Here is a 25,735-nt window from a genome sequence, read left to right on the forward strand (position 1 = left end):
CGGAGCCAGCGAAGGGTGGGGGATGTCGGGAGGAGCTGAGGAGGTCCCCGCCCGACGCACGAGCCGTAGCAGCAGCGGGACACTTAAATGAGGCGCCGCTGCCAGTAACAAGAGGGGGAGAGAGAGAGAGACCGAGGCAGAGAGCCCAGGAGAGCTGACCAGCATGGAGGCACGGACCCCGAGGAGCGGAGCGTAGCGTGGCAGAGCCGGAGGAGGATAACCGCCGGGAGGCCTGGCGGAGGCATCATGAGCTGTCCTTAAGGAGATCCCCGGACAAGGCCATCGCAGCGACTCGGCAGGGGAGGTAGGAAGCGACCCAGGGCAGGGTATTGGACCCAGAGGGTTGGTGTGTTGCAGGGTGGAGTTTTCCCCCCACCAACCAGAACGGGGGCACCGAGCCCCAGTCCTTAGGGCCCTGGGTCGGGGCTTGGAGCGAGGGTAGGCCCAAGCCCCCCTACCTCTCCTCGCCCGCCCGGTGCCACACAGGAGTGGGACACTTTAAATGGACCAACCCTGCTGAACTTGGGGAAGGGGGGGTGATAGGGAGCACAGTAGTCGGGGTTGCATGCGTGCTGGAGGGCTAGCGGGGCGGGGCCTGCATGCCCCCAGGGGGGCTCAGGCCTCGCCCCCCTCAACACTGCTATAATCCATTACAATATAGGAAAATGAAAGTACGTCTAGACTACAGATACTGTCGGCAAAGCTTCTGGCGACAAAGAGGGGCTAGACTACGTCCAGTTCTGTCGACAAAGCAAGCCGCTTTGTCAACGTGACAGTGTAGACGCAAAGGACAGTGTAGATGCAATTACGTCTTCTGTCGACAGAACTCTGTCGACAAACGGCGTTATTCCTCATAGAATGAGGTTTACAGCCTTCGACAAAACTGCTGAGTTCTGTCAACGTTATGTCGACAGAACTCAGCGGCACTGCAGATGCAGGTATAAACCCTGTAGTCTAGACATACCCTGAGGAGCAATCTAGGTTAGCAAGTGGGCCGCCGGAGTGGCCCTCATTCATTTCAATGGGCTGCAAGATTGTTGTAACCAAGGTGGTCTCTCGGGGTAAGGTAGCTTTACAAACTGCCCTGACGTCCCTAGAATTTGCGAGGTGTCCCAAATGAACTGTAGCGGCACTTTGACTGGATGCAGAGGGAGCACACGGCTCTCTCAATCACTATTGTGTGCAATCAGCATGCACCTCACCTCACATGCCCTTGCTTTACGTGTGTGTCACTTTGGTAACACTGGTAGGAAAATAACTACGCAGATGAAAACCAGCAGAATCTGGTAACCTGTGCCTAGGGCACACATAGAACCCCAATGTGCCCCAGTTTGCCCACCATTGCTTCAGGCTTTTTTTTTTTTTTGGCTTTAGGAATATGTTAAATGTGACAAAAGATCAAAATATATCAGCAAAGTTGAAACGGTTGGATCAATTATTTAGCATTGAGGGTTTTATCCCCCAAAGCCAGACCCTAGAGGTACAAGTATTTAGGCCTCAAATTAACTTGATTCCAAAAGACGCAGCATTTAAGTGAGATCCACTGGTTTATTGGAAAGGTAGATGGTGCGATAGGGAGTTTTGGCAATGCAAAAATAGTTCCAGCTCAAGTATAAGAGGAGAGAGATGGTTTATTGATGCTGTACCAGCAGAATTCTTGCACATGTGTTTACACAGACTTACATCGCCATCGCTGCAAGCTAATGCTCTGAAGTTTCAGATGTGGAGAGGCAAAGGGCTGTTTGCTACTTATTTAGGATTCTGGCAACTGGAACAAGTTGCTGTGCTTCTTGCAAGAGTGTCAATAAAAAGGGGGCAATTTTTTTAAGGAGGTTGCAGCTGTACAACTTCATTTGTAATTATATTTATCCCAGTTCAAGTGAAAACAAAGAATCTCCACTTCAAACTGCAAAGCCAATAGCTCACTGCAAGAGTTAATCCAAAACTAGCAAAATATGGATGGGGTAATTTGTTCTGATTTATGCCTCTTCCTTATTGCTCAAATAACCTTCCTCTTTTCAGATTCTGGAGTGAGCCCAGGAGCACAGAAACTCTTATCCATTAGAACTTGGATTTATTCCATGGAGAGAAACCATTGGGTCATTTTACTCACACTATAGTAAGTATCCATGGCCTTCTTGTTTGAATAATGGGAAAAGGAAGATTTTACTGACAGATGTTTGTGGGGCACTGAGTGCATTAACTTTTTTTTTTTTTTTTTGGATAATGCACAACGATGATGAAGAATAGAAGAGAGTGGTTCAGTATGAACACACACCTCAGTCCAAACTGGATCTGGTCAAATGAAAGCATAGCCCAACCACTCTGCAGCATCTAGGGTGCAGGCAATGCTGTCTAACTCAGATGCCAAGTCATCCATTTAGGAAAAAAGCATCCATCGCTTATGGAAGCAGGTTTGCTGCCTGAAGCTGAATTTTTAAAGCAGCAAACTCTTCTTAACACTGGTGCATAAACAAAGGGCATTTGTCTAAAGGAAGCAGCTGCACACTTTTATCACAGTGAAGTTCCCACAGGAAAAGTCAATGTGAGCAGCACTGAGGCAGAGAATCACAGTTTCCAAATTCAAGGGCAACATTTCATTTAAGAACAACCTCAGAGGCCTTGCACTTTCCAAACAGTGATTGTTTCTTCTGAAGTTCAGCCTGTGGCACAAGTTCTGCTAATGCACTGGAGTTTTACATGAAAACCATACCAGCTGGCATCCATGTCACCAGTGTTTTTGTTGTGTCACCATCCTGACCATTTTCAACGCCATGTCCCCTTGATCAGCTGGTACCTGCCATAGGGAAAGAGTGTGTTAATTGCTCTGCAGAAGCAGATTGCTCTAGATGTTTCATAGTCACACATACTTAGTTTGCTGTTTAGGACCGCCTTCCAACCTGCTCCATGATATTAGTGCATTATGCAAAGTACTCTTGAATGATAATTGCAATCCGGTAAAAAGGGGGAAACAGAGACAACATTCCCAAGGTCAAATAGCAATCTGTCAGAGCCAGGAAGAGAAAACAGGCCTCCTAACTCCCAGTCTTATGCCTTAAACAGAAGCCAATCTTCCTTCCAAGCAGTAAGAGCTGACAACATTAGAGGCAAATTCTAGGTGCCTCCAGCAGATATTCAGCTATGTGAATGCCCCAGCCTAGATGCAAGCTTAGGCTATTGTTCTAGGACAGTGGTTCTCAAAGTGTGGTCCAAGGACCTCTAGTAGTGCACCACCATCTTGCAGGTGGGTTGTGGGCTTGAAGCTCATCACCCCCCACCCCACCCCATCCAACCCCACCCCCTCCTGTTGGGGGGAGCCCATGCTGGTGGTCCAGCCCCACACTCCCCCCACCCCTGCAAACCTAAAGAGCCAGCACTGGCTCCCTGCTGCAGGGAGGGAGGGAGCCTTATGGGCCAGGGCCAGCTTGCCCGGGGGAGGAAGCAATGCCATGTGCTGCCGCTCCTCCTCCCTCCAGCTGAAGGAACTCACCTAGAGGCTTTCCCTGCTGTTCCCATTGGCTGGCATCCCGGCCAATGGGAGTAGCACGGGGTGATGCCTGGGGGTATGGGGCCAGGGTGGTGCCCCCCTTAACATACCCTGTACCCCCATTGCACTTTCACACACACACACCCTCCCACCAAGACCCTCCACCCACCCCCTGCTTCTGCATCCTCCCTTCTGACCGCACCCCCACCCTCAGCCCACTCCTGCACCTTCCCTGCCACTCAGATCTTGCACTTCCACTACCTTCTACACCCACCTTGTCATCATAGGTGGCTGGCTGGTGGTCCACAAAGATTTACATTGAGCAGGTTTTGAGAACTACTGTTCTAGGACTAGTGAAATTAAATGATGCAGTTTGGTGTTTGTTTTGTATCAAGGTTGCTGGCAGGAAGACACAAAGCCTAATTCTGATCTCATGCTAATTTTACTCCAGTGGGAGTAGCTTTACTGAAGATTACAGACATACTCCCGTTTAAAAACAAATGCCAGTGAAAGTATAATCAACTCTTCAGTCCCTTCCTTCTGCTTTTTAGTACTCCTACTGGTAACATTTCTGGAGGGGCATTAAGGGAGAAGGTGTATGGCTACGTCTACACTGGCATGATTTTCTGAAAATGCTTTTAATGGAAAAGTTTTCCGTTAAAAGCATTTTTGGAAAAGCACGTCTAGATTGGCAGGATGCTTTTCCGCAAAAGCACTTTTTGCGGAAAAGCGTCCGTGGCCAATCTAGACGCGGTTTTCCGCAAAAAAGCCCCGATCGCCATTTTCACGGAAAACACTACTGTGCTGTCTACACTGGCCCTTTTGCGCAAAAGTCTTTCGGAAAAAGACTTTTGCCCGAATGGGAGCAGCATAGTATTTCCACAAGATCACTGACGGTCTTACATGAGATTGTCAGTGTTCATGCGGAAATTCAAGCGGCCAGTGTAGACAGCTTGCAAGTTTTTCCGCAAAATCAAATGATTTTGCGGAAAAACTTGCCAGTCTAGACACAGCCTATATGTATTAAGGCTTTTCTGATAAGAAGAGAAAGAAATGGTGCAGCTATCAGCACATGAGGCTGGTGGTCACAAATATACAATTAAGACCTAAAAGCATCTAGTTATGGGAAATTCCACTGCAAGGCCAAGAAACAGAAGTGAATGAAGTAGCTATGTTCTGAAACTGTTTCCTGTTTCAGAAATGTGGGAAGCTGCTAAATACAGTTGGGTGGTCTTCCCTTAAGCAAGCTTCAATATGTGGGTTGAATTGGATTGTTGTATTTTGGAGTCTGCAAGTAAAGTGCAGTTAAGATTTACCCTCTGCCTATGGTTCTGGATTGTTGAATAGTACATAAAGATTCCATTTTCTTAATACAGTAGAAACATCCATTCTTCATAACGCAATGTAGATGGGTGAAATGCAGATTACTGCTCATTGCGTAAACAATTCAGAGAGACAAGATTCAATAAGGATCTGATTTTTCCATTACCTTGTTCAATGGTCAATTAAACCCCAGCAAAGTATTCAGTGTAAAATGCTACCATACCAGAAAGGTAGCATTTTACAATCTGTGCTCTACATAATGCATAGTCCTTTACACTAATAAAGAGAAATGGAGAATTAGTTCCATTAAGTCTCGTCAGGGGTATTATTCAAAGTCTGATTGTAAGCCAGATCTCCAATCCAGGAAGTTAATTAACCTTAAGAACATACACAAAAGGCCATATTGGCTCAGACCAAAGGTCCATCTAGCCCAGTATTCTGCCTTCCAACAGTGACAAATGCCAGATGCCCCAGAGGGAATGATTATTACCTGTTCTCTTCAAGTGATCGTCGCCTCTTGCCCATTCCCAGCTCCTGACAAGAGAGGCTAGGGACACCATTCCTGTTCATACTGGCTAATAGCCATTGATGGATCTGTCCTCCATGAACTTATCTAAATCTTTTTTGAACCCTGTTAAAAACCTGGCCTTCACAACAACCCTTAGCAAGGAGTTCCACAGGTTGACTGTGTGTTGTTTTAAACCTTTTGTTTGTTTTAAACCTGCTATTAATTTTATTTGGTGACCCCTAGTTATGGGAGCAAGTAAACAATGTTTCCTTATTTTCTTTCTCCACAACAGCCATGATTTTGTAGACCTCTATCATATCACTTACTAGTACCCTTACATAAGAACTAGGAGTCACCAAATGAAATTAATAGGCAGTATGTTTAAAACAAACAAGAGGAAGTACTTCTCCATGCAACACACTGTGGAACTCCTTGCGATAGGATGTGGTGAAGGACAGGTCTTTAAGAGGGTTTAAAAAAAGAGCTAGATAAATTCATGGAGGATAGGTCCATCAATGGCTATTAGACATGATGGTTAAGAATAGTGTCCCGAGCCTGTTGTCAGAAACTGGGAATGAGCAACAGGGGAGGGATCACTTGATTATTACCTGTTCTGTTCATTCCTTCTGGGGCATCTGGCATTTGTCACTGTCAGAAAACAGCATACTTGGTTAGATGGACTTTTGGTCTAGTGCAGTACGGCTGTTCTTATCAACATCCTGGTCAGGTGGTCAGTAATATACCCCTACTGTTATATTCATATTATTAGAGCACAGAATTACTATCCAGAAAGAGTCTATAGAACATTTTGGTTCATTTAAGATTTTCACTTCATTTGATTTTATGCTTTCTTTCACATCGTATCAGTCCCCCAACAGCATGACTTATTCTGTCCTTCCGATCTATTTGGTACCCTGGTATTACTGTGTCCCATTGATTAGCCTCATTCCACCAAATTTCTGTGATGCCTATTATATCAATATCCTCCTTTAATACATGGTCCTCTAGTTCGCGCATATTATTTTTTAGATTTCTAGGGTTTGTAGATACATATTGAACCTCTCTACTCTAGCACTTGCTGGTCCAGCAACATCCGTGGTCAAGCATGATTTTATTTAGCTGGATGTCCACTTATCATGGGTGTGGCCAAGTTTCCCGTGGTCCATTAAGTTTGTTACACTCCCCAGTCCTGGCTCTCAGTGTTCTGTGCTATTATTTAGCTTTAATTTACCCCAGGAAGCAGGGGAAGTGTTGGTAATGCTGCTAGGCAATATTGACCTCCCATGGTCCAGCAAATTCTCTGGTTTGGCACTGGTCAGGTCCCAAGGGCGCTGAACTACAGAGGTTCAACCTGTAAGCAGTTTAAAAACTTGTCACTACTTAGCTGTCTGTCATTACCTGATGTCATTAAATGTGACTCTTTCATTTGACTGCTTCTCACCTGATACATTTTATCATCTTCATCCTCTCCTCTTTACTAGGACATAGAGAATCTCTAAGGCCATGTCTACACTAGTATGTATCTGTCCAATCCATGTGCCCCCCAGCACCTGTCAGCTTCCCCCCAGCCCTTAGTTTAAAAACTGCTCTGCAACCTTTAAGTACCAGAAATCTGGTTCCATTTTGGTTTAGGTGGAACCTATCCTTCTTTTATAGGCTCCCACTTTCCCCAAAGTTTCCCCAGTTCCTAATAAATCTAAACCTCCTCCTCCTTACATTATCACCTCATTCACACATTGAGAACCTGCCATTCTGCCTGTCTACCTGGTCCTGTGTATGGAAGCATTTCAGAGCATGCTATCATTAAAGTTCTGAATTTCAGTCTCTTTCCTAGCAGTCTAAATTTTGCCTCCAGGACCTCTCTCCTATCCCTCCCTTTGTCATTAGTACCTACATGTACCATGACCACTAGCTCCTCCCCAGCACTACACCTGACACATATTGATAGACTTTAGAGATCTGTAACCTTCGCACCAGGCAGACAAAGCACCATGCGGTTCTCCCGGTCATCACAAACCCAGCTGTCTGTTTCTAATGACTGAATCCCCTAAATACTTAAACCTGTCTTTTCCTAAAACTGGAGTTCCCTCCTCTGGAGAGGTATCCTCAGTGCGAGAGGATACCACAACATCATGTGAAAGGAGGGTTCCATCTTTGGGATCATTTCCCTCTGCTCCAGTTGGATGTTCTGGAAGAGACCCTAAAAGGCCATCAAGTCCAGCCCCCTGCCAAAGGCAGGACCAATCCCAATTAAATCAACCCAGCCAGGGCTTTGTCAAGCTGGGACATAAACACCTCTAGGGATGGAGACTCCGCTACTTCCCTAAGTAACCCATTCCAGTGCTTCACCACCCTCCTAGTGAAATAGTTTTTCCTAATATCCAACCTTGACCTCTCCCACCGCAACTTGAGACCATTGTTCCTTGTTCTGCCATCCATCACTACTGTGAACAGCCTTTCTCCAGCCTCTTTGGAATCTCCCTTCAGGAAGTTGAAGGCTGCTATCAAATCCCCCCTCACTCTTTTCTTCTGCAGACTCAACAGACCCAACTCCCTCAGCCTCTCCTCGTAGGAAAATGTGGGAAAGCATTTAGCCATTTTATGCAGGCAAAGCAGGCAGATACAACTTGACAGATATTAGGTTTCTTTTCAGCAAATGTGCTATTTACCATGTGCCCAGCCTTGAGAATCCAGTAGAAAGCCAAGTTCTCATAGGACTTATAGAAAGCAGCTGTCTCAGTGGATTCTGGAGATACATATAGAGCCTTCCACCTCTGTTGGCTGAACTGCTTCAGTTTAGGCCATTTCAGTTTCCGAACCCATGCCTCCTGGCCTAAATTAGGGATAAAAGAATTATGTTTTATTATTATTTATAGTAAGGCAGCATCTCAAGGTCCCAAAAGAAATCAGGTGTCCCATTATTCTAGACACTATATGAACAAATATAAAGTGAGTATAGACAGTCACAAATTTGTGAATGTTCAGTAATTGTTTTTGTAACCAAAGTAGTTTTAATGAAATTTTTCAAAAGGATTTTCTTCACCAGGTGGCCAAAGTTTGGTGGAAATTCCAGAAGATGATCCAAAGGTTTTGATCAATTCTAAAAGTCGCAGACAGTCTGGCTCTGAGGGGCTCACAAGCTAGTAGACAAGACATACCAATGGCAAGAGGGAAAGAGACACAGAGTGAAGCAGCCTGTACTTGGTTACCTAGCAGGTTAATGGCACAGCTGGACACAAAACCCAAATCTCTTGAATGCCAGACCAGTGCCCTGCTCGTTGGACTACACTGCCTCTCCAGGGCACAAGCTTCACTCTTCAGATCACCTTGTGTCGGTATTCCAGCAATATTCAGATTCAAGCAAAAACGCAATGTGGAAAGGGAGATCTGGGAGAACTGGCAGCATTTGCGACTCCAACACATTTTCATTCCCTTTCCTGTACACCATCCTGAAGCTCTCCCTTCCTACACAGAACCTAATGAGGGATACCCTGGCAGGAAGGAACTCAAACAACCAAACTCAAAGTCTGGTAGCACTTTTATAGACTAACAAAACATATAGATGGTATCATGAGCTTTCATGGGCACAGCCCACTTTCTCAGATGACCGGAGTTATGAGTTTAAGACATCCAGACCCAAAATAAATAGGGGAGAAGGGGGGAGGAAACAAGAAGCAGAGGGACCACTGTTAGGTAGTTCCCACTACCATATACGCTTTGGCAAAATAAGCCTCGTTCTGGCTCTGAGCGTAAATATAAACACCACTCCCGCAAGTTGCTGGACTCACTAACTATCCTCAAGGTTGTAGGAACTAAGGCTGTTCAGCCTTTTGCAGGATCAAGTTGACAGTTTCCAACACAAGCACTCAGAGGCCACTTCACAGATTGGAAACAGCCATGACGAGGGCCCTTGATTTGCTGTTTGTTAGTCATTTAGCCAAGAGACTCAGAAAAGCCAACATTTGTTTCAAGAGCAAGCTAGGGAACATAAATATTGAGACAGCAAACAGTGAGGCCAGTTCCAACACACATAAAAAAAGCTATTGTTTTTAAAACCACTACTCTGTTACCCAATTATGCTGGAAAAGTGCAGTTTGATTCCCCTCCCCCGTCAAAATTAGCAGTTTGTGGCAATCCAAAGTGTCTTACCAGTTTTCCCATCCTAAATAAGATCTATGTACAGAATTATTGATTGCTGGGCTGTCCAGCAAAAGGAATGGAAAAGGAAATATTTTGTGCCATATTTTCTTAGCTGTTAGGAGCGGAGACATTCCAGTAATAAAATTCCATACGACAGGAGAATTTTTGTCCAGCTCAGTACAGGAGACTTCACACAGGAGAAAAAGGAAACAGAATGAAGACTGACGGATTTGCTACAGAGTGTGATGTTGCAGTGATCCACATTAGGTATCCCAAGTGCAAAGTCACAGAGACAAGTCAAAACTTTTGAGCAACTGCCAATATACACATTGAGCAAGCATGTGCTTTTGGATGGGTGTACATGTCCTGTAACACCACCCGCTCCAGACTAATCATTAGGCTCACTCATTGTGTCACTTCTGATGGTTTCTGTTGTGGTAATGCCGAGGCTTTGTCTACACTGAAGGGTTTTTGCGCAAGAAGCTTTTTGCAGAAGAGATCTTCCGCCACCACTTCCTGTGCAAAAGCGCGTCTACACCACAAAAGCACATTGCAAAAGCAATGTGCTTTTGCATAAGAGAGCTTCCACACTTCATGAATGCTCTTGCGCAAGAAAACCCTGATGGCCAATTGCAGAACTGCAAATTTGTGTACCTTTTTCTGCTTTTTTTCAAAAGAGGCTCTTCCGAAATTTGGCCCGTCTACACAGGGCTAAATTTTGGAAAAACCTCATCTTTCAGAACATCCCTTATTCCTAATACTGTGAGGAATACAGGGATGCTGAAATAATAGGTCTTCTTTTTTGGAAACTGTTCCGAAAAAGCAGATGCGTTCCTTGAATGCGGCATAGATTTTCCGGGATACCTCCGGTATCGCGGAAAAGCTCTGTGGTGTAGACATAGCCAGAGAATCAGAGCATCAGACCAGAAAGATAACTCAATTATTCATGCTTTGGGAAATGAGGGAATTTTTATTTGTGCTTTAAAATACCTAGCATGTAGTAAAAACAGCTAACAATAAAATACGCATCACAGGTTATACTGGTGACCTAGAAAGACATAAAGAGAAGACACAGAAGTAAATCAAATCCCCAATAATGGCCAGTGTCAGAGAGCAACAAAAACAGGATCTACCTCTGTTGTTGGCTTCATCACAGGAGTAGCAAGGTTTGTATTGCTGCTCTTGGCAGACTATAGTACATTGACATAGTTAGGAATTATGTCATACTATGTAATTCAAGAAGCTGGAGGTAAATAAGGAGATCAAATTCTTAGCGTGGAATGTATCTCCCAGCCCCTGTGATCGGAGGCCTAGCCCAGCATTTCCCTTAAACTTATTTTCTACTTCCGAATGCTGTTGCAAAGCAAGTTTCCAACAGTGAATCTTATTCCTCATGGATCGATGGTTAGCAGTGTCCTCAAGACTGAAGGTCAGATTCTGAGCCGCACATCTCAAAAGGCACAACTCAGAGCTGCAGCCATCCTCCAGTTTGGCTGGAGAGACAAAACCATCACTTTGTACCTCACAAAAGCTGGTTTAGTGTAGGGGCCTATTCACCTCAAATCATAAGTTAGGGCAACTCCTGGGGGATAACTATTTATAGGTTTACTTAGGGCATTTATTACTGTAGTACCATGAATTTATCGTTGGCAACCCTGAGTGTAGGGAAATATTATGATCCCCATTTTCAGATAGCAGGGGAGGAAAGGTGGTGAAACTGAAGAAGAACTGGAGTGGCATCACCAAAGGTCATGTAGAAAGTTTTTAGAACTGTTAGGAACAGAACCCCTATCTTCTAAATCCCAATGCAGAGGCTGTGCCACAAGACAGTTGTTCCTCATAGGCACTTCATGCTCTTGACGAGCACTGGAAAAAATTCTGTCAAAACTGTGTTTCAAAAATGTTGATTAGATGAAACTTTTCACAAAAAGTAGCTGCTAGATGTTGGTCTTCCCAATATCTAGCATACATCTACCATGGGAAGCAGCCACTTTCTATGAAGAGTTTCATATAATCTAGATAACAAATGCCTGGAAAACAAAAATATTTCAACCAGAAGACTTTTCAGGCATTGCTCAAGTCCTTATCTCTTGTTTGTTTGTTTTTCTTCATGTAAATCATTGCACTGGGGTGGGGTTGAGGGGTGAGGAGTTCAGTAGGCAGTCTGCCCGTGGGAGAGAGGACAACTCGCAACTCTCTCTCACCATAGCAGCTTGAGGCCAGGTGAGAAGCGCCTCTCCATGGCTGCTGCACCTCCAGTGGGCATCTGGGAGAGGGGTGCATGTCCTCCGGCTGGGGTAGGTCCAAGTTCGTCTGCCCCCCACACTCTCCAGACAGAGAGAGAAATGCAGCAAACTGTGCACTTTCCCCTTGATCCCTGATGAAGGGGAATAGTCAGCAATATGCTTATGAATCGAGGAGGTGAGGGGGGCAAGCTTCAGCCCTCCTGAACCCTGCCTAAAGGAAGCTGAAGGAGGGAGAAGAGACTCAGGGTTGTGGCAGTCCTGGGTAGAGAGGGAGTGCCCCCAGCCAGACCCTTTCACCTGCCTGGTGATTCTGTCAGCTTCTGATAAAACCATACAGAAAATAATCCCATTCGAAGCACATCCTGGCACAACCAAACTCTTACCTTGCTTTAAAGTTATGATAAGAGCAAGCTGTAGATGGAATTTGGAGATCCTAGCTCTTACTGTTTACGAGGCGTTCTTGAACAAAAACAGACCGACACACTCACAGATAGACAAACTCGCTCAAATATATAGTAGATTTGGCTAGCTGTGATGTCTCATGGGAATTGTAGTTTGGTGTCCTCACATCCCCATTCTTTTTTATGGCTTGGGCTCCCCAGCTGGACTACATCTCCCATGATGAAACATGGCCAGTGGCTCCCATGATGCAACCACCTCCTGTCACTAGCAAAATCCCAGATGAGACTGATGCATCATAGGAGGTGCTGGGGGTACAGGGAGCTCAATCTGTAAAGAATGGAAGCAAGAGGCACCTGAACTACAAGTTTCTGAGGCACCATGGAAGCTTTTTCTAATTAAAATATTTTGATTTGAGGGGGGGAAAAAAATCAAAAGCGCAACTTTTTCTGCAGGGGTGGGGTGGAGCCGATTTTCCAGCCAGCTCTACTCAGTTTGCCTGTTTGCCAGCAGAATTGGTTGCCATGTGGACAATCTGAGTGCACAGCTGTTATTTAGGGCTGTAGGAAGAGAGCCACACTGACAGCATCGGCAGATTGAGCTGGAACTATTGGCACGTAGAGAAGCTTTGCATAATTTACAGAGTGACTCATTGTGCCCATTTTGGGGCATCTTAAGATATCTCATGCCACTGTGAGTATTTTATAAGTCACTTGGAATTTCTGAAAGAAAGTCTGTCAAAACAAACAAACAAACAAAAAAACGGCTCAAAAACCATTTTGCACTGCTTTTCAAATTTGCTTTGAGTGATCTTATTTTGCCATAGGTGAAAAAAAAAATGTTTTCAGATACCATCATTTACCGCCAGTCACATCAGCATAGAGCCATGGCTCTTAGCAGAGTGGGCCTTAATCTAATTAACTGAGAATTATTCCGGGATTGTTAAGTATACAGCTCTGCAAACAAACTTTTCTGGGTCTGTTCAATTGCCTCAGTGGAAAGCTCCATGGAAGAATCAGCGCTCTCAAGGACTAACGGCTCCCTTAGCTTCCCTCTGCTCATGGGAAAGGAGGGGAACCAAACACACGAGTCTGACCAAGGATGGGATAGTCAGGGGCTGCCAGCTTCATCATGTCCTTCCAAAACCAAACCCCTCCCCAGCCTTATCACAGGGGCTGCAAATATGTATCCAGAGCAGTGTTTCCCAAATGGTGCTCCGTGGAACCCCAGGGTTCTGCAAAGCGAAAGTAAGAGTTCAGCCAGAACTTGATGATCCTCCCCCACTCCCCCCGCCTTAAAGAAACAGAGAGGAGCCGGTGTACAAAGACGCTGGCTCCTTCTCTGGTTTCCCGCCGGCTTTCAGACACCTCCCCTCCCCCGCTGCCACTCTGCATTTCCAAAGCAAGTCTCCCTGGTCCACTTCCCTTTTTCCCCGCCCTCAACAAATCCCTCCCTCCCCCGGCTGTAGGGGTTCCTCGAAATTCTTCCTAATTTAAAAGGGTTCCGTGGCCAAATAAAATTGGGAAACTGATCTAGAGTGTATGGCCCATGTGGCGTTTCCTGGCAGCTCTTCCTCACAGAGGTGTTGTGAGCAGTGTTCCCTTTAAGCTGCTAGGCAGCACAGCTTCACAGGTGATTCATCAGTCCCACCCAGGTTCCCCGCACAGAACCCTGAGCCTCTGACTGGGCGGGGTTGATGAATCGCCTGTGAAGCTGTGCTGCCACACAGTTTAGCGGGAACACTGGTTGTGAGGATAAATACATTTAAAAAAGACTGAGGTGCTCAGATATTCTAGCACAGTGTTTCTCAAAGTACATTGTTCTAGTACTTATGTCGTCCCCATTACTATAGATGAGAGGGATTGTATAAGGGCTGCAATTCAGATTCAAGTACAGTTATTAATGACCAGTGTGTATCTTACTCCCCACCCATTTTGCTCCCCACCAAAAATCTTCTTACCCATGGTGTCCACAATGAGATCCAGCTGCCCGTTATAGACGGTAACATTGATACTGGCATCCAGCAGCGCATCCACGATATCAGTAACAGGCTTCATGAAGTCTCCAGCCATGTGTAAGAAGACGTCTTCTGACTGACCTATTCATGTGGATCCAAACATGAAAAAAAGCGGCACTGACTAAGTCTGTCATCTTTCAACTGAGGCAGCAGCAGCAGGACTTGCCAAGAGTTGAAATGCAGTATGTTGCTGCGTAAAAGCAAGCGCTAGAATGGTGCATTCCAGACCACAAGGATCAGTCTGAATCAGTGGAGAGAAATGGAGAATGGCCAAGTTCCACATATATACAGGGGATATCAAAAAAGCAGAGCATGTGTTTCTAACAGTACTACACCTGCGGATTTTGTCAGTTTCCATCTCCCATTTCAAATCTGGAGGGCTGTTGGCAGGTATTCAGCATTGCTCTCAGGTCTGATTCACACTCTCCTTTCCCTGTATGCTCACAGCATCTGCTTTCCAGCAGAGGAGACTGGATAGGAATTCTTCACACACAGAGCTGCTCACGTATGAAGCAAACTCTCCCTTCCAGGGTGTGCACCTGGCAAGACCCGGGTAAACTAGACAGAAAGCTCCAAGGACCTATACCCATAGACCTGCACAGTTCCCTGTCCAACAGCTGGGCCCAAGCAGGATAAGAATTTTAACAAGCAAGTCAGGTAGCCTTATCTGGTACAGCATCCAGGTTGTTTTGGACAGACTAGTCTAGACTATTGTGCTAGGGTACATCTACACTGCAACACTATTTCGACATAACTAGCGCCATTCCGAAATAACTTAGTCCACGTCTACACAGCAGGCAGTTATTTCGAAATAGTGTTGAAATACTGTCAAGCTGGAGGACTTCTTACTCCGACTCTTGTAACCCTCATTGTACAAGAAGTAACGGCAGTTGGAGGAAGAGTGCTTTATTTTGAAATAAGTGTGGTGTAGACCAATAAGCTATTTCGAAATAAGAAATGCAATTGACGTAGCTCAATTTACGTAGCTTATTTCGAGTAAGCCCAGTAGTGTAGACGCATCTCTGTGAAAAGTTGCTTTTAGAGCCATGCCAGAAGGTAGGAACATACCTCCCCACTTAACAGAGTCAGGGATGATTCTCAGCTTCTTTCGAATGGGTCCATTCATCAGGTCACTTAAGCTGTCTGTATGCAGACGTTGGATGTGGTTCCGGTAAAGATTAACTGACAGGAAAGAAAAAAAGTGTTTACTTCGCAGCATAGAGTGTTGGATTTAAAGACAATGAATATGTACTAAGATGGTGTCTGATAAGCACCAGACAAAAACATGTCTATTGAGGTTCATTCAGTTCCGATCTGAGAAACTCTCTTCTGTTGACACTGCAATAGTACACAGAAAAAAAGACTTGCTGATTTTGAAAGGTCATCAGTAGAAGATAGAATCAGCCTATCACATGGTCAGTAGACATTGTCTAGTTCCTTTTTCTGCCAATGCAGATTGTTCCCAACATTACCTTTCTGGGATTAAGTTTCTGCATTAGTTGGTAAGTCCGGACATAAACACATCTCATCACCAGATGAGTTAGTTTTGAACTGCAAACATTTGTTACTTTTGAAAGTAAGGAGAACTCTTCACCTGATCCCTCCACTGTTTATCTGTCTCTTGGAGCCAATAGAGACACAGTAATTAAAAAAAAACAATTATTTTACTTCCATATAAATATTTAAAGGGGATGCAGAAGTGAGGCTGTGAAGATTGATGGAGACAAGAGTCTAATCAGATCGTCTGCATGGATGGAAGACCATTTGGGTATCCTTCTTGGAAACGAGACATGCAAAGATTTGGAGGGTATCATTTGTGAAGTTTCACAGTAACATATTTACTACTGCTCATGATTAATAGCCAGAGCATGTATCTAGCTGAAAGCACATGCCACAAAAAAGAGCAGTCATATATCCCACAAGAGGATCCTTTAAGCCCCCTCTATATGGAGACAGGTAGGTTCAGCACTTGAAAATTATGGAGGCATTTTTGCAAGATGTCCTAGGTAGGCAGTTCCTACGGTCTACAACAACAGGTTTGGGTGCTCAGCACTTCTGCAAATCAGGCCTTTGGAAGCTGAACTTCAGAACCATCCGCCCTCAACTTACCAAGAAGGATGTTTTTATGTTTCGAGGCTTTGAGATCTGGAGACTTCTTAGTGAGGATGTTATAGAAATTTACATTGTCCGTATTCTGAAAGAGTGAGAGAAGAGGCGATATTAGACTGGACATTTCACGTCAAAAGAAAAAAAAATCCGACACAAAGGTTGCACTCCCTGCCTGGACCAGAGAGTGATCAATGTTTCCTTCTGAAATGGGGTCTTACTTTGTTCCCCATTTGGGCTCTATTTTGAAAGAGGCCTTTTGGGAAGGGCTGCTGGTGCCTTGCTCCCTTCTTTTTTGATGATGGATTTTGGGAACATTCCCAAAGTTAACACACAACTGGTGAGAGAAAGAGAGAGAAAGGGAGAGTACGCACACTTTGCTACTGATTTTCCTTCCCAGCCTTGAAAAGGTGGCATTCCCCTGGAATCCCACCTCCCCATCTCGCTCTGGAGATGCTGCAGCCATAACCTCAGTGCCACATATCTCCCTGGCTGCGTCTAAACTACACCTCTCTATTGACAGAAAGATGTAGATTAGGCATGTCAAAATTGCTAATGAAGCAGGGATTTAAATATCCCGCGCTTCATTAGCATAAACATGGCCACCGCTTTTTTTCGAAATGGAGCTTTTTTGAAAAAACAAACAAACCAAATGGCAGTCTAGACGCGGATGTGTCGAAAATAAACCCTTTTTCGACAGATCCTGTAACCCTCATTTTTTGAGGAATACAGGATCTGTCGAAAAAGGGTTTATTTTCAACAGATCCGTGTCTAGACTGCCGTTTTTTTCCGAAAAAGCTCCATTTCGAAAAAAAGCAGCGGCCATGTTTATGCTAATGAAGCAGGGGATATTTAAATCCCTGCTTCATTAGCAGTTTCGACGTGCTTGATTTGCATCCCTCTGTTGACAGAGAGATGTAGTCTAGATGTAGCCTCAGAAGCTCCTTTCCCCAATAGAAGGCTTCCCATTGCTTAGTTTCCTGCTATCATGCCAGTCTCAGCCATGGCAGTCAATATGTGGCATCCATACTCTGGAACTACTGATGCAACCAATTCATAATATCTAGCTGAATCCAAGAATTCTAGATGCATCATATCCTTCATATAGCCAGTAGCATGGAGGTGGCCCCAGAAAAGAGGTGTGTTTCCATTAAAGTTACGTTTTGTAGGGTCTCATTTTCAATATTTAGAAGTTATGCTGTACAAGTCAGAAGCCGATTCATAGCTGGAGCAGCTGTGCCTTCACCGTTACGTTGCAGCTAGGAGGAATAGTTACATGGGCTTGCAAAGAAAGGGAAAAAGGTAGGCCAAGATCACATTAGAGCAGTGATCTCCAACATTTTTACACCCAAGATCACTTTTTAAGTCTCAGAACAGGCGAAGATCTACCGCCCCGCCCCTTCCTTGAAGCCCTCAAATGAGAAAATCGAATGTAAATGTACTGCGCAGGCACGCAGTTCAGAGAGGGTTCAAGAGCTACTCTTGGAGCCCCTGAGATCTACCGGTAGATCGCAATCTACTGGTTGGTGACCACGGCATTAGAGTGTGAAATGAGGAAATGAAACCAGTCATGCACAGAGCACTGGCAGTTGCAAAATAGCCAGAAAACTAGGGAATGTTAAAATGAGGTTAATTTACTAATTGAGTAGTCGATAGAATTTTTATCGACTCACACCGTGTCCCTGGAAACCCTCCCCCCCCCCCCCCAGACGGGCTGCTTAGCAGCAGCATCCCCTTCCTCCTCCCCGTGCTGCTGCCTCTGATGTAGGCAGCACCACAGAGACGGTCCTAAGAGGTACTGGCTTTTAAGCCAACTCCTCCCAGCACTGGCTCCTGTTCCACTCCCCCCCACCCGCCGCTGCCTCTGATACTACTCACATCCCTACAGAAAACGAGAAGCAGTTTTAGCTTAGTCTTGCAGTTTGAGTACAGCATTGCACACATTACACTTGTTTTTTAAAAACAAGTCACATAAGTGCTACTTAAGTGAATCACGTCCCTATAAAACACTCTTTGTGACCCAACTAAGCAAAGCATGTTTTTAAGTTAAGCTGGAGTAGTACTACTGAAGTCAATGGGCCTATTCATGTGCTTAGTGTCAAACAAACTGATTAGGTGCTTTACTGAATCAAAACCGTAGTGCTATACTGCTTTGCACACACCCGGGCCACATTCGCCATTGAGTACCACTTTATATAGTCATTTACGCCAGTGGAAGAGTATAAAATGCTTTCAAGCCAGCATAGGAGCATACTGAGTAGTACCGTTGACCTAGAAGGTCCGCTTAAAGTATGCAACTCCAGCTACGCAGAATACGTAGCTGGAGTCAGCTTACCTTAAGCCAAGCTTGGCACCGTCCCCACTACGGCAGGCTAACAGGAGCAAACACTCCGGTCGGTTTCTCTTACTCCTTGCAACTACGAGGAGAACAATCACTGGCTGGAGCTGCCCTCAGTGTTTGATTTACAGGTCTATACTAGACCCAATAAATCAAATACCAGAACATTGATCTGTGGTGCAGCAACCGAAGATGTGCCCTGAGTGCACTAGTGTGAACAAATGCATAAGGAGCAAGGTAATGGAGACTTTGGCCTATCTATAGGTTAATAGCAGAGTGTTATCTGAATTTGTTCACATACATAAGTGGAAAGCCTCAGTTACGTACACATTTTGATGCCCGCATCTTACCTGTTCAATTACTTCCTCAGTTTGACTCCAAAGCTCAGTGGCTAGTGTGTATTGCTTTTTATTCAGTGCATCCATGACTTTTTTGGCAGCGGCAGTCACCTCCACTAGACCTTGATCATCAAGAAGAGACTGGAAAGCAAATAGGGTGAGAACAACCAATTGCTCATGGAAGGAATTTGACTTGACACCATAAGTCAATGCCTTGCCCATTACCAGTAGGGTTTTTATACCGGTTGAAAACCAATGTAGAAATGGAAGTCCCTTCTAGGATTTGAATTGTACAGTATAAAGGGCTTGAATGAAACCTTAAAAAAGAGATCAATTACAAAATTGCAAATAGCAGAGAGGGAGTAGATACTTACTGTGCTGTAAAGGTAAGGCCCCCAGGAAAGCACAGAATCTAGAGAAACAAAATAGATTTCAAACATCTAATAATTTCTCTGTCAAAACTCTCTCTAATGTAGCAGGAATAGTAGTGACAGCAGCATAGAGAGACAAAGATGAATTACTCAGTAAAGAGGTATTGTCACATCAAATGTAGTACAAAGTGTAGGCATTGAAGTTGTTTGCTAAGCCTACATCTGCCACCATGACATTAGCTCCCCACATGTTAGCCAATGGAAGCTGTTTAAAGCAACCACTAGACATTTCTCCTGCAGCATTTTCAACTCAGACATTGCAGTAGTGTGCTAGTGCATGAGAACATGCAGACAGTTTTGACTAATCCAGTTCATTATCCAAGCTGACCTGTTTGCAAACAGAGCAAGAGGACAAAAAATATGACTAAATCAGATTTTTGAAGGTAAGTTATAAGGATGTAATTTATAGCACAGGCAGGGCAGATTGCTTAAGGAAAGCTATAGTGCTGCACCCTTCTAAATTCCCGCATCTATGTCCCGATCCTCCAATGGGCCTGTCCACATAGATCTCACGGCACGACCAGGACCATAAGAAATACTTTCTTGTGGTCCATCATTTCCACCTCTTTCTGTACAGTCATCCTAGCTCTGCTGACAGTCAAGACTGCTGTGGCTGGTGGCTTTAATATTAATGGTAAACTAGATGTGGTAAACACTAGAGGGCTAAGTGTTTCTATAAAAATATAGAAACACTTAGCCCTCCCAATGCAATGCCCCTTCTTACTGTAGAGCAGTGGTCTCCAACCTTTTAAAGTATGGGATCACTTTCTGAATTTAAGTGCAATCCAGGATCTACCTCAAACTCGAACACCCTTGCCCTGCCTCCCTCCTGCCTCTTCTCTGGTGCCCCACCACTGCTTACTCTATCCTCCTCCCCCATCCTCACTCACTTTTATTAGGCAGAGGGCAGAGGTTAGGGGTGCAGGAGGGTTCAGGACTAGGGCCGGGGTTTGGAATGCTGGAGCCAGCTGAGCACTGCTTACCACAGGTGGCTTCTGGGTGCTGGTGCAGGGGGCTAAAGCAGGCTCACCCCTACCCTGGCCCTGCACCACTCTCAAAAGCAGCCAGCAAAACTCTCTCCATCCCTGCCCCCCTCTGCTCTGTGGCGATGGGGTACAGGGAAGGGCACCCTGACATCAGAACCCTCCTTCTTCATCTTCCCATGCCCTGCACAGCAAACAGGAGGCTTTCAGGGGTGAGGGGCACCTCCAAGGCAGAGGGCAGGAGCAGCACAGCAGTGCTGAGAGGAGCAGATGATAGCCTCCTAGCCAAACCTGTCAGGATCACCTGTCAAAGGTTCCAAGATCTACCAGTAGATCCTGACCTACTGGTTGGTGACCACTGCTGTAGAGGCTAGTGATAAAGCAGGCATTTTCTTATCTGATATTTTAAAAGTGTGCTTGGATTACAAAAGGACAAACTAGTCAAGCCTGGAACACCTGGAGGTTGGGTTCTCATCTGGAGACACCTCTGACCTGCTGTTTAGAGGTGCCGGGTTCAGGAGGAGTTGTGGGTTTTCAGCTTTTCTGAGTAATCAGGCCTAAAGACCTTGCAAACATGGGTTTCACACAGTTTCTGGATGCCCAAAGTCAGTGGCCACCAAATCAAGGAGTATGCCAAGTCACAGGTTGGAGGCTGGTATGGCTATCCCACAGCACGCCATCCTTCTAAGTACCATGGAGAAGCCAGTTTCAGTTGCAGCCTTGTAAATCTTTCAGTGGCTCAACCTTAACTGAAGTACTTGCTTATTGAAACACTTCAGACCTTTTAGGGACACTCCCCTGCCAGTCATCTAAAGTAACATGAGGGTTTTTTTTACTAGCTTTGTCATGGGGCCAGTCTGAATTTTTGAAGCCTCTAAAGGGGGGGCTGATTCAATTACAGCTTCTTGAAACATCATTGTACATTCACCCTGATCTAAAATGAACCAGATCGCCAATGAATGCAGGAAATCTAAAGTAGGCCCAGGCGGTATTCTAGACAGATATGGGCTATTTGGGGAGGAGGAGAAGTTCACAAAAGCCCTATAAACATACCTAAAGGAGAAATCCATGAATCTCCCAGAGCAGCTCCACCAAAATTGCATTCTATGTTCCCAGTGTGAATTGCCTTTAAAAATAACAAAGAGCTTTTAACATACCTTTAGGTAAACAAGGATTTTTCACCTAGTTTTCCTCCTTAACTAGCAAACTGAAGGAAGCAGCAAATTGTAGGAAGCAGCAGTACCTTTGCATTATAGGAAGCAACCCTTTCATTTTAACTAGCATCGAGATTTAATGACATCTGATGAGAATCCATTTATGTCCGGAGAGACTTTCAATTTATCATTGCAGCTTTTCTTGGTAAAAGTCACTGAAATCATTCTCCAACTTCATGGTCTAAAGTGATCAGCATGGGACAAAACTAGTGTTCCCTGAAGCTGTGTGCTTTTGTAGTCACTCAGGAGAGATTCAAATGCCAGCTGGTTAGCAGAGCACCCACAGCTAGGTTTTGTGTTTCTACTGGTGGTGTGCAGTCACACATGCCTCAGTGCACAGAAAAGTTATTTTACAGATGGATGGACAAGATTCGAGGGAACATTGGATAAGACAACAATACCAGAGGAGGCTCATCTGTAGAAGCAAGATAGGAATGGAGTCCTCATACAGCAATTTCATGGTTTGGATGTACGCTGTGTCTATAAAAGCAAGTTATGGAGGCTCACAAAGTTTTATTAAACTGCTAATTCAGTTTGAGTCTTTGAGAATATACTGCCTCTTTCATTGAACACGAGCCCTCGAGAGTCTAGTTATTAGTCAGAGGCACACATTGTATTCAGAGCTGCCAAATCATTTCATTCAGGAAACTGACTCTAGAGAATGTATGGGGCAGATTTTCAAAACACAAGTGGGAATTGGATGCCAAACTCCTACTGCCTTCTGGTGGGAGTCAAACAGTTATCTGCCTTGTGTGCCGTTAAGCTCCATTTAACCCTTGTAGCCTGGGGCACAATGTCCTCCTTTTCTAGTTATCTGCTTCTTAGCTTGATTGAGATCTCTTTCTACAGTGAAGGAAGTTTACTCTCTAAAAATGCAAATGCTGCTACGCAAAAGAAAAAAATCAAATACGCTATCTGACTCATCTTTAAGATGTGAGAAATACACATCGTGCCAAGGAAGAAGTGGTTATTCACTCACATAGGGAAGAATCTGTTTTACCTTATACAGCTCTAAAGCAATACCAGCTGCCATTTTTCCTCCATAAGATTCCGAGAAGATATAGAATGGAATAGTCTGGAGAAGGAAACCACACCATAAGGATGTTAGGCTCCAAGTGCAATATATGTTTTGCTTATTCTCCACCACCCACACAAAACCAAAACTGCACCAGTTCATCCTTCAAACACTAAATAGTTTGTTTGTTCATTCTGCATTGCACCTAAAGAGGCTGCGATCCTACAGTAGGCACACAGTTTCATTGTCTTGAGTAAGACCCATTACAGGCAAAGGGAGAGAAAAAAAATAAAGAACCCCCTCCTCTCTCCCCAACATCAGTTATGCCTGCAGGTTTAAACCAAACAATAGGCATCCAAGGCACAGTCAACCCGTGTAACTTAGGGTGTGTCTAGACTACAGGGTTTGTCGACAAAAGGGGACTTTTGTCGACAAAACTATACCTGCGTCCACACTGCCTTTGAGTTATGTCGACATAACGTCGACAAAACTCAGCAGTTTTGTCGACGTATGTAAACCTCATTCTACGAGGAATAACGCCTTTTATCGACAGAGTTCTGTCGATAGAAGGCATTATTGCATCTACACTGTCCTTTGTGTCCACACTGTTATGTTGACAAAGCGGCTTGCTTTGTCGACTGAACTGGATGTAGTCTAGACGCTTTTTGTCGACAGAAGCTTTGTCGACAGTATCTGTCGACAAAACTTCTGTCAACAAAACCCTGTAGTCTAGACATACCCTTATTGTCCAGGAAAGTTGTGAAGGCCAAAATGATAACAGGGTTAAAAAAAGAATTAGGTAAGCTCAAAGGGATAGATCCATCAAACATCATTAACCAAGATGCTCACAGATACAACCCCTACTCTGGATGTCACTAGCCTCTGACTGCCAGAAGCAGGGAGTGGCCAACAAGAGATGGATCACTTGATGACTGTCCCGTTCTGTTCTTTGTGTGTCATTCTGACACACCTGGCATTGTCCGCTATTGGACAGGGTACTGGACTAGATTGACCATGGGTCTGACCCAACATGGCAAGGATGGCCAGCCCATTTAACAAAGAGAGCCAAAACAGCAATGGAAAAAAATGTGAAGAGCGGCACTAGAATGGTCAAGCAAAAACAAAAAAATTAAAAAAAAAATTGTTTAAAGGAGGCTGCCCCTTTAAGACAGCCGCCATTTTGGGCACCATTTTTAAAACCCCGCAACTCCGACCCAGTAAGCACAGGGAAGCTGGGGGGGGGGGGGGGGAAGCCAGCAGGGGGCAGGATCCATTGGGGGGCACAGGAGCAGCTTCGCGAGCCGCACTTTTAGGGTGGGCAAGAGACTCATGTGACTCGCGAGCCACAGGTTGGCCACGGCTGCAATACGGCAATTATGTGTGGTAGCGAGTGGCATATACTACCTTCTGGAGAGGCTGTTATCCTCCTCTGACTATTAGCTGTTCAATAATCCTCTCTGATGCCTTGGTTAGAATCAGAGTTTTGTTTAATGCTATTAAACAAAATTAGAGGTCCTTACCTTGAATTCTTCCTTTGTCCCAAAGAATTCTTTAAGAAAAACCAGCATATCAGAAGATACAGTTGCCAGATCTTTTGCAAATGCATTACTATCATTTGTGTAACTGAATCCAGTGCCCACAGGATTATCAACAAACAGTAAACTGGCTGCCTGCAGCTATATAAACAGAAGACAGGAGATCTGTATGAAGTCACCATTTGATTATCATGACATGCAAATCAGTAGTGGTGCTTTGTAAGGGTCTATCACTATTCCTGATGACAGTCTATATTATAACTGTATCTACAAGGCCACAAACTGCAATTCCGCCTTTCCTTTTTTCCCCAATCCCAGATGTTTATTAAAGACAAGTTTAGCCAACCATGTTTCCTCCACCAAATCAAATGCATAAGTCTATGCTTAAATGAGTTGCTTTTAGGAGTTGTTTCCCCAACTATAGCATTTTAGGGATAAATTATTCAAAGATATCCAAGTTCTTGCAAACATGTGGAGGCGTATGGTTCCATGATACTTTAAACATGTTTGTTGGATCAAGAGTAGAACTACAAAAAACTTCTGATGTTAAGTACTAAATTTAAAATGGACACAGTACTACTTGGGGCATTTTTGTCTTGATCAAACACCTTACTGAGAAAGCAAGGATCCCATCTGTAAGTCAGCAGGTAAAAGCTAAATTTCTACCCAGGTTGTATTTCTTGGTTTCAGTTTTGCATCCAAGGGACCAATTTCTTCAAAGTTCCCAAATCCACAGCCTGAAGCTCCTGGACCTCCCTATAGGCAGAAACAAAACAAAAATGCCAATTAGAATCTGGGGAATCAAGACAAACCAATAGAATTAGTTCACTGAAATTACAAATGAACAGTTTCTGTGCTGCATGCTGAAATGTTATATATTATATATACACACACATATATACATAATATGCCCTGTTTGTGTATAGAGGAATTTAAGATACTCAATCACTAATTTGTGAAAGCATTTGATTAACTTTATGCTATGCAGATACCATTCTGAACTTTTCTTCCCATCCAGAGCTGCACACACTTCAGGGCAGTAAGTATGGAAGAGTCAGCTACAGAGCTGGTGCATGCATAATAGTCAGTTTTCCCAAGGTGCACAGCATGTGCACTACACATTGCAGAATTAATCCAGGATGTGAAAGCCTGAGTAAATTGGTGGCTTATATTCAGTATTACCTCCTACACAGACACATGTCCTTGAACTACTCCACTTTAAACAGTCCTAATATTTTCCTTCTCTCCATTCAGAAATCATTCAGGGCCTCTAATCATTTTCACCAATTTATCTCTGGCCTTAGACTGGATCTGCCCTTCAGGCTGGATCAGTCATTCAGTTACATGGTGATAGAAATGTAGCTGTGTTAGTCTGGGGTAGCTGAATCAAAATGCAGGACAATGTAGCACTTTAAAGACTAACAAGATGGTTTATTAGATGATGAGCTTTCGTGGGCCAGACCCTCTGGCCCACGAAAGCTCATCATCTAATAAACCATCTTGTTAGTCTTTAAAGTGCTACATTGTCCTGCATTTTGATTCAGTTACATGTTTGCCAAGTACTACCACAATCCAAAGAATAATAATAGGTCTTGGTTTATGCCAGTGTTTCCCAAACTATGGGCCATGGCCCGGTACCAGGCCGCGGGAAAAAA

At 44.4% G+C, this 25,735-nt stretch overlaps 1 protein-coding gene across 1 annotated transcript in view; it reads right to left on the reverse strand.

Annotated features, from left to right (window-relative positions):
* Positions 1 to 1,613: 1,613 nt before the first annotated feature.
* Positions 1,614 to 25,735, reverse strand: part of SCPEP1 (serine carboxypeptidase 1) — a 29,307-nt gene continuing 5,185 nt past the window's right edge. The window contains exons 3-13 of the mRNA XM_075903841.2: positions 24,747 to 24,836; positions 24,066 to 24,221; positions 22,531 to 22,605; positions 21,370 to 21,442; positions 19,277 to 19,314; positions 18,915 to 19,043; positions 16,230 to 16,314; positions 15,189 to 15,302; positions 14,064 to 14,201; positions 7,988 to 8,151; positions 1,614 to 2,797 (exon numbers count right to left, since the gene is read on the reverse strand). Of these exons, the coding sequence (XP_075759956.2) occupies positions 2,729 to 2,797; positions 7,988 to 8,151; positions 14,064 to 14,201; positions 15,189 to 15,302; positions 16,230 to 16,314; positions 18,915 to 19,043; positions 19,277 to 19,314; positions 21,370 to 21,442; positions 22,531 to 22,605; positions 24,066 to 24,221; positions 24,747 to 24,836 (1,131 nt within the window). The 3' untranslated portion in view covers positions 1,614 to 2,728. The remainder of the gene's footprint in view (positions 2,798 to 7,987; positions 8,152 to 14,063; positions 14,202 to 15,188; positions 15,303 to 16,229; positions 16,315 to 18,914; positions 19,044 to 19,276; positions 19,315 to 21,369; positions 21,443 to 22,530; positions 22,606 to 24,065; positions 24,222 to 24,746; positions 24,837 to 25,735) is intronic.

This window comes from Pelodiscus sinensis, chromosome 20, assembly GCF_052426305.1.
Source record: "Pelodiscus sinensis isolate ZL-2025 chromosome 20, ASM5242630v1, whole genome shotgun sequence".
NCBI classification, from domain to species: Eukaryota; Metazoa; Chordata; order Testudines; family Trionychidae; genus Pelodiscus; species Pelodiscus sinensis.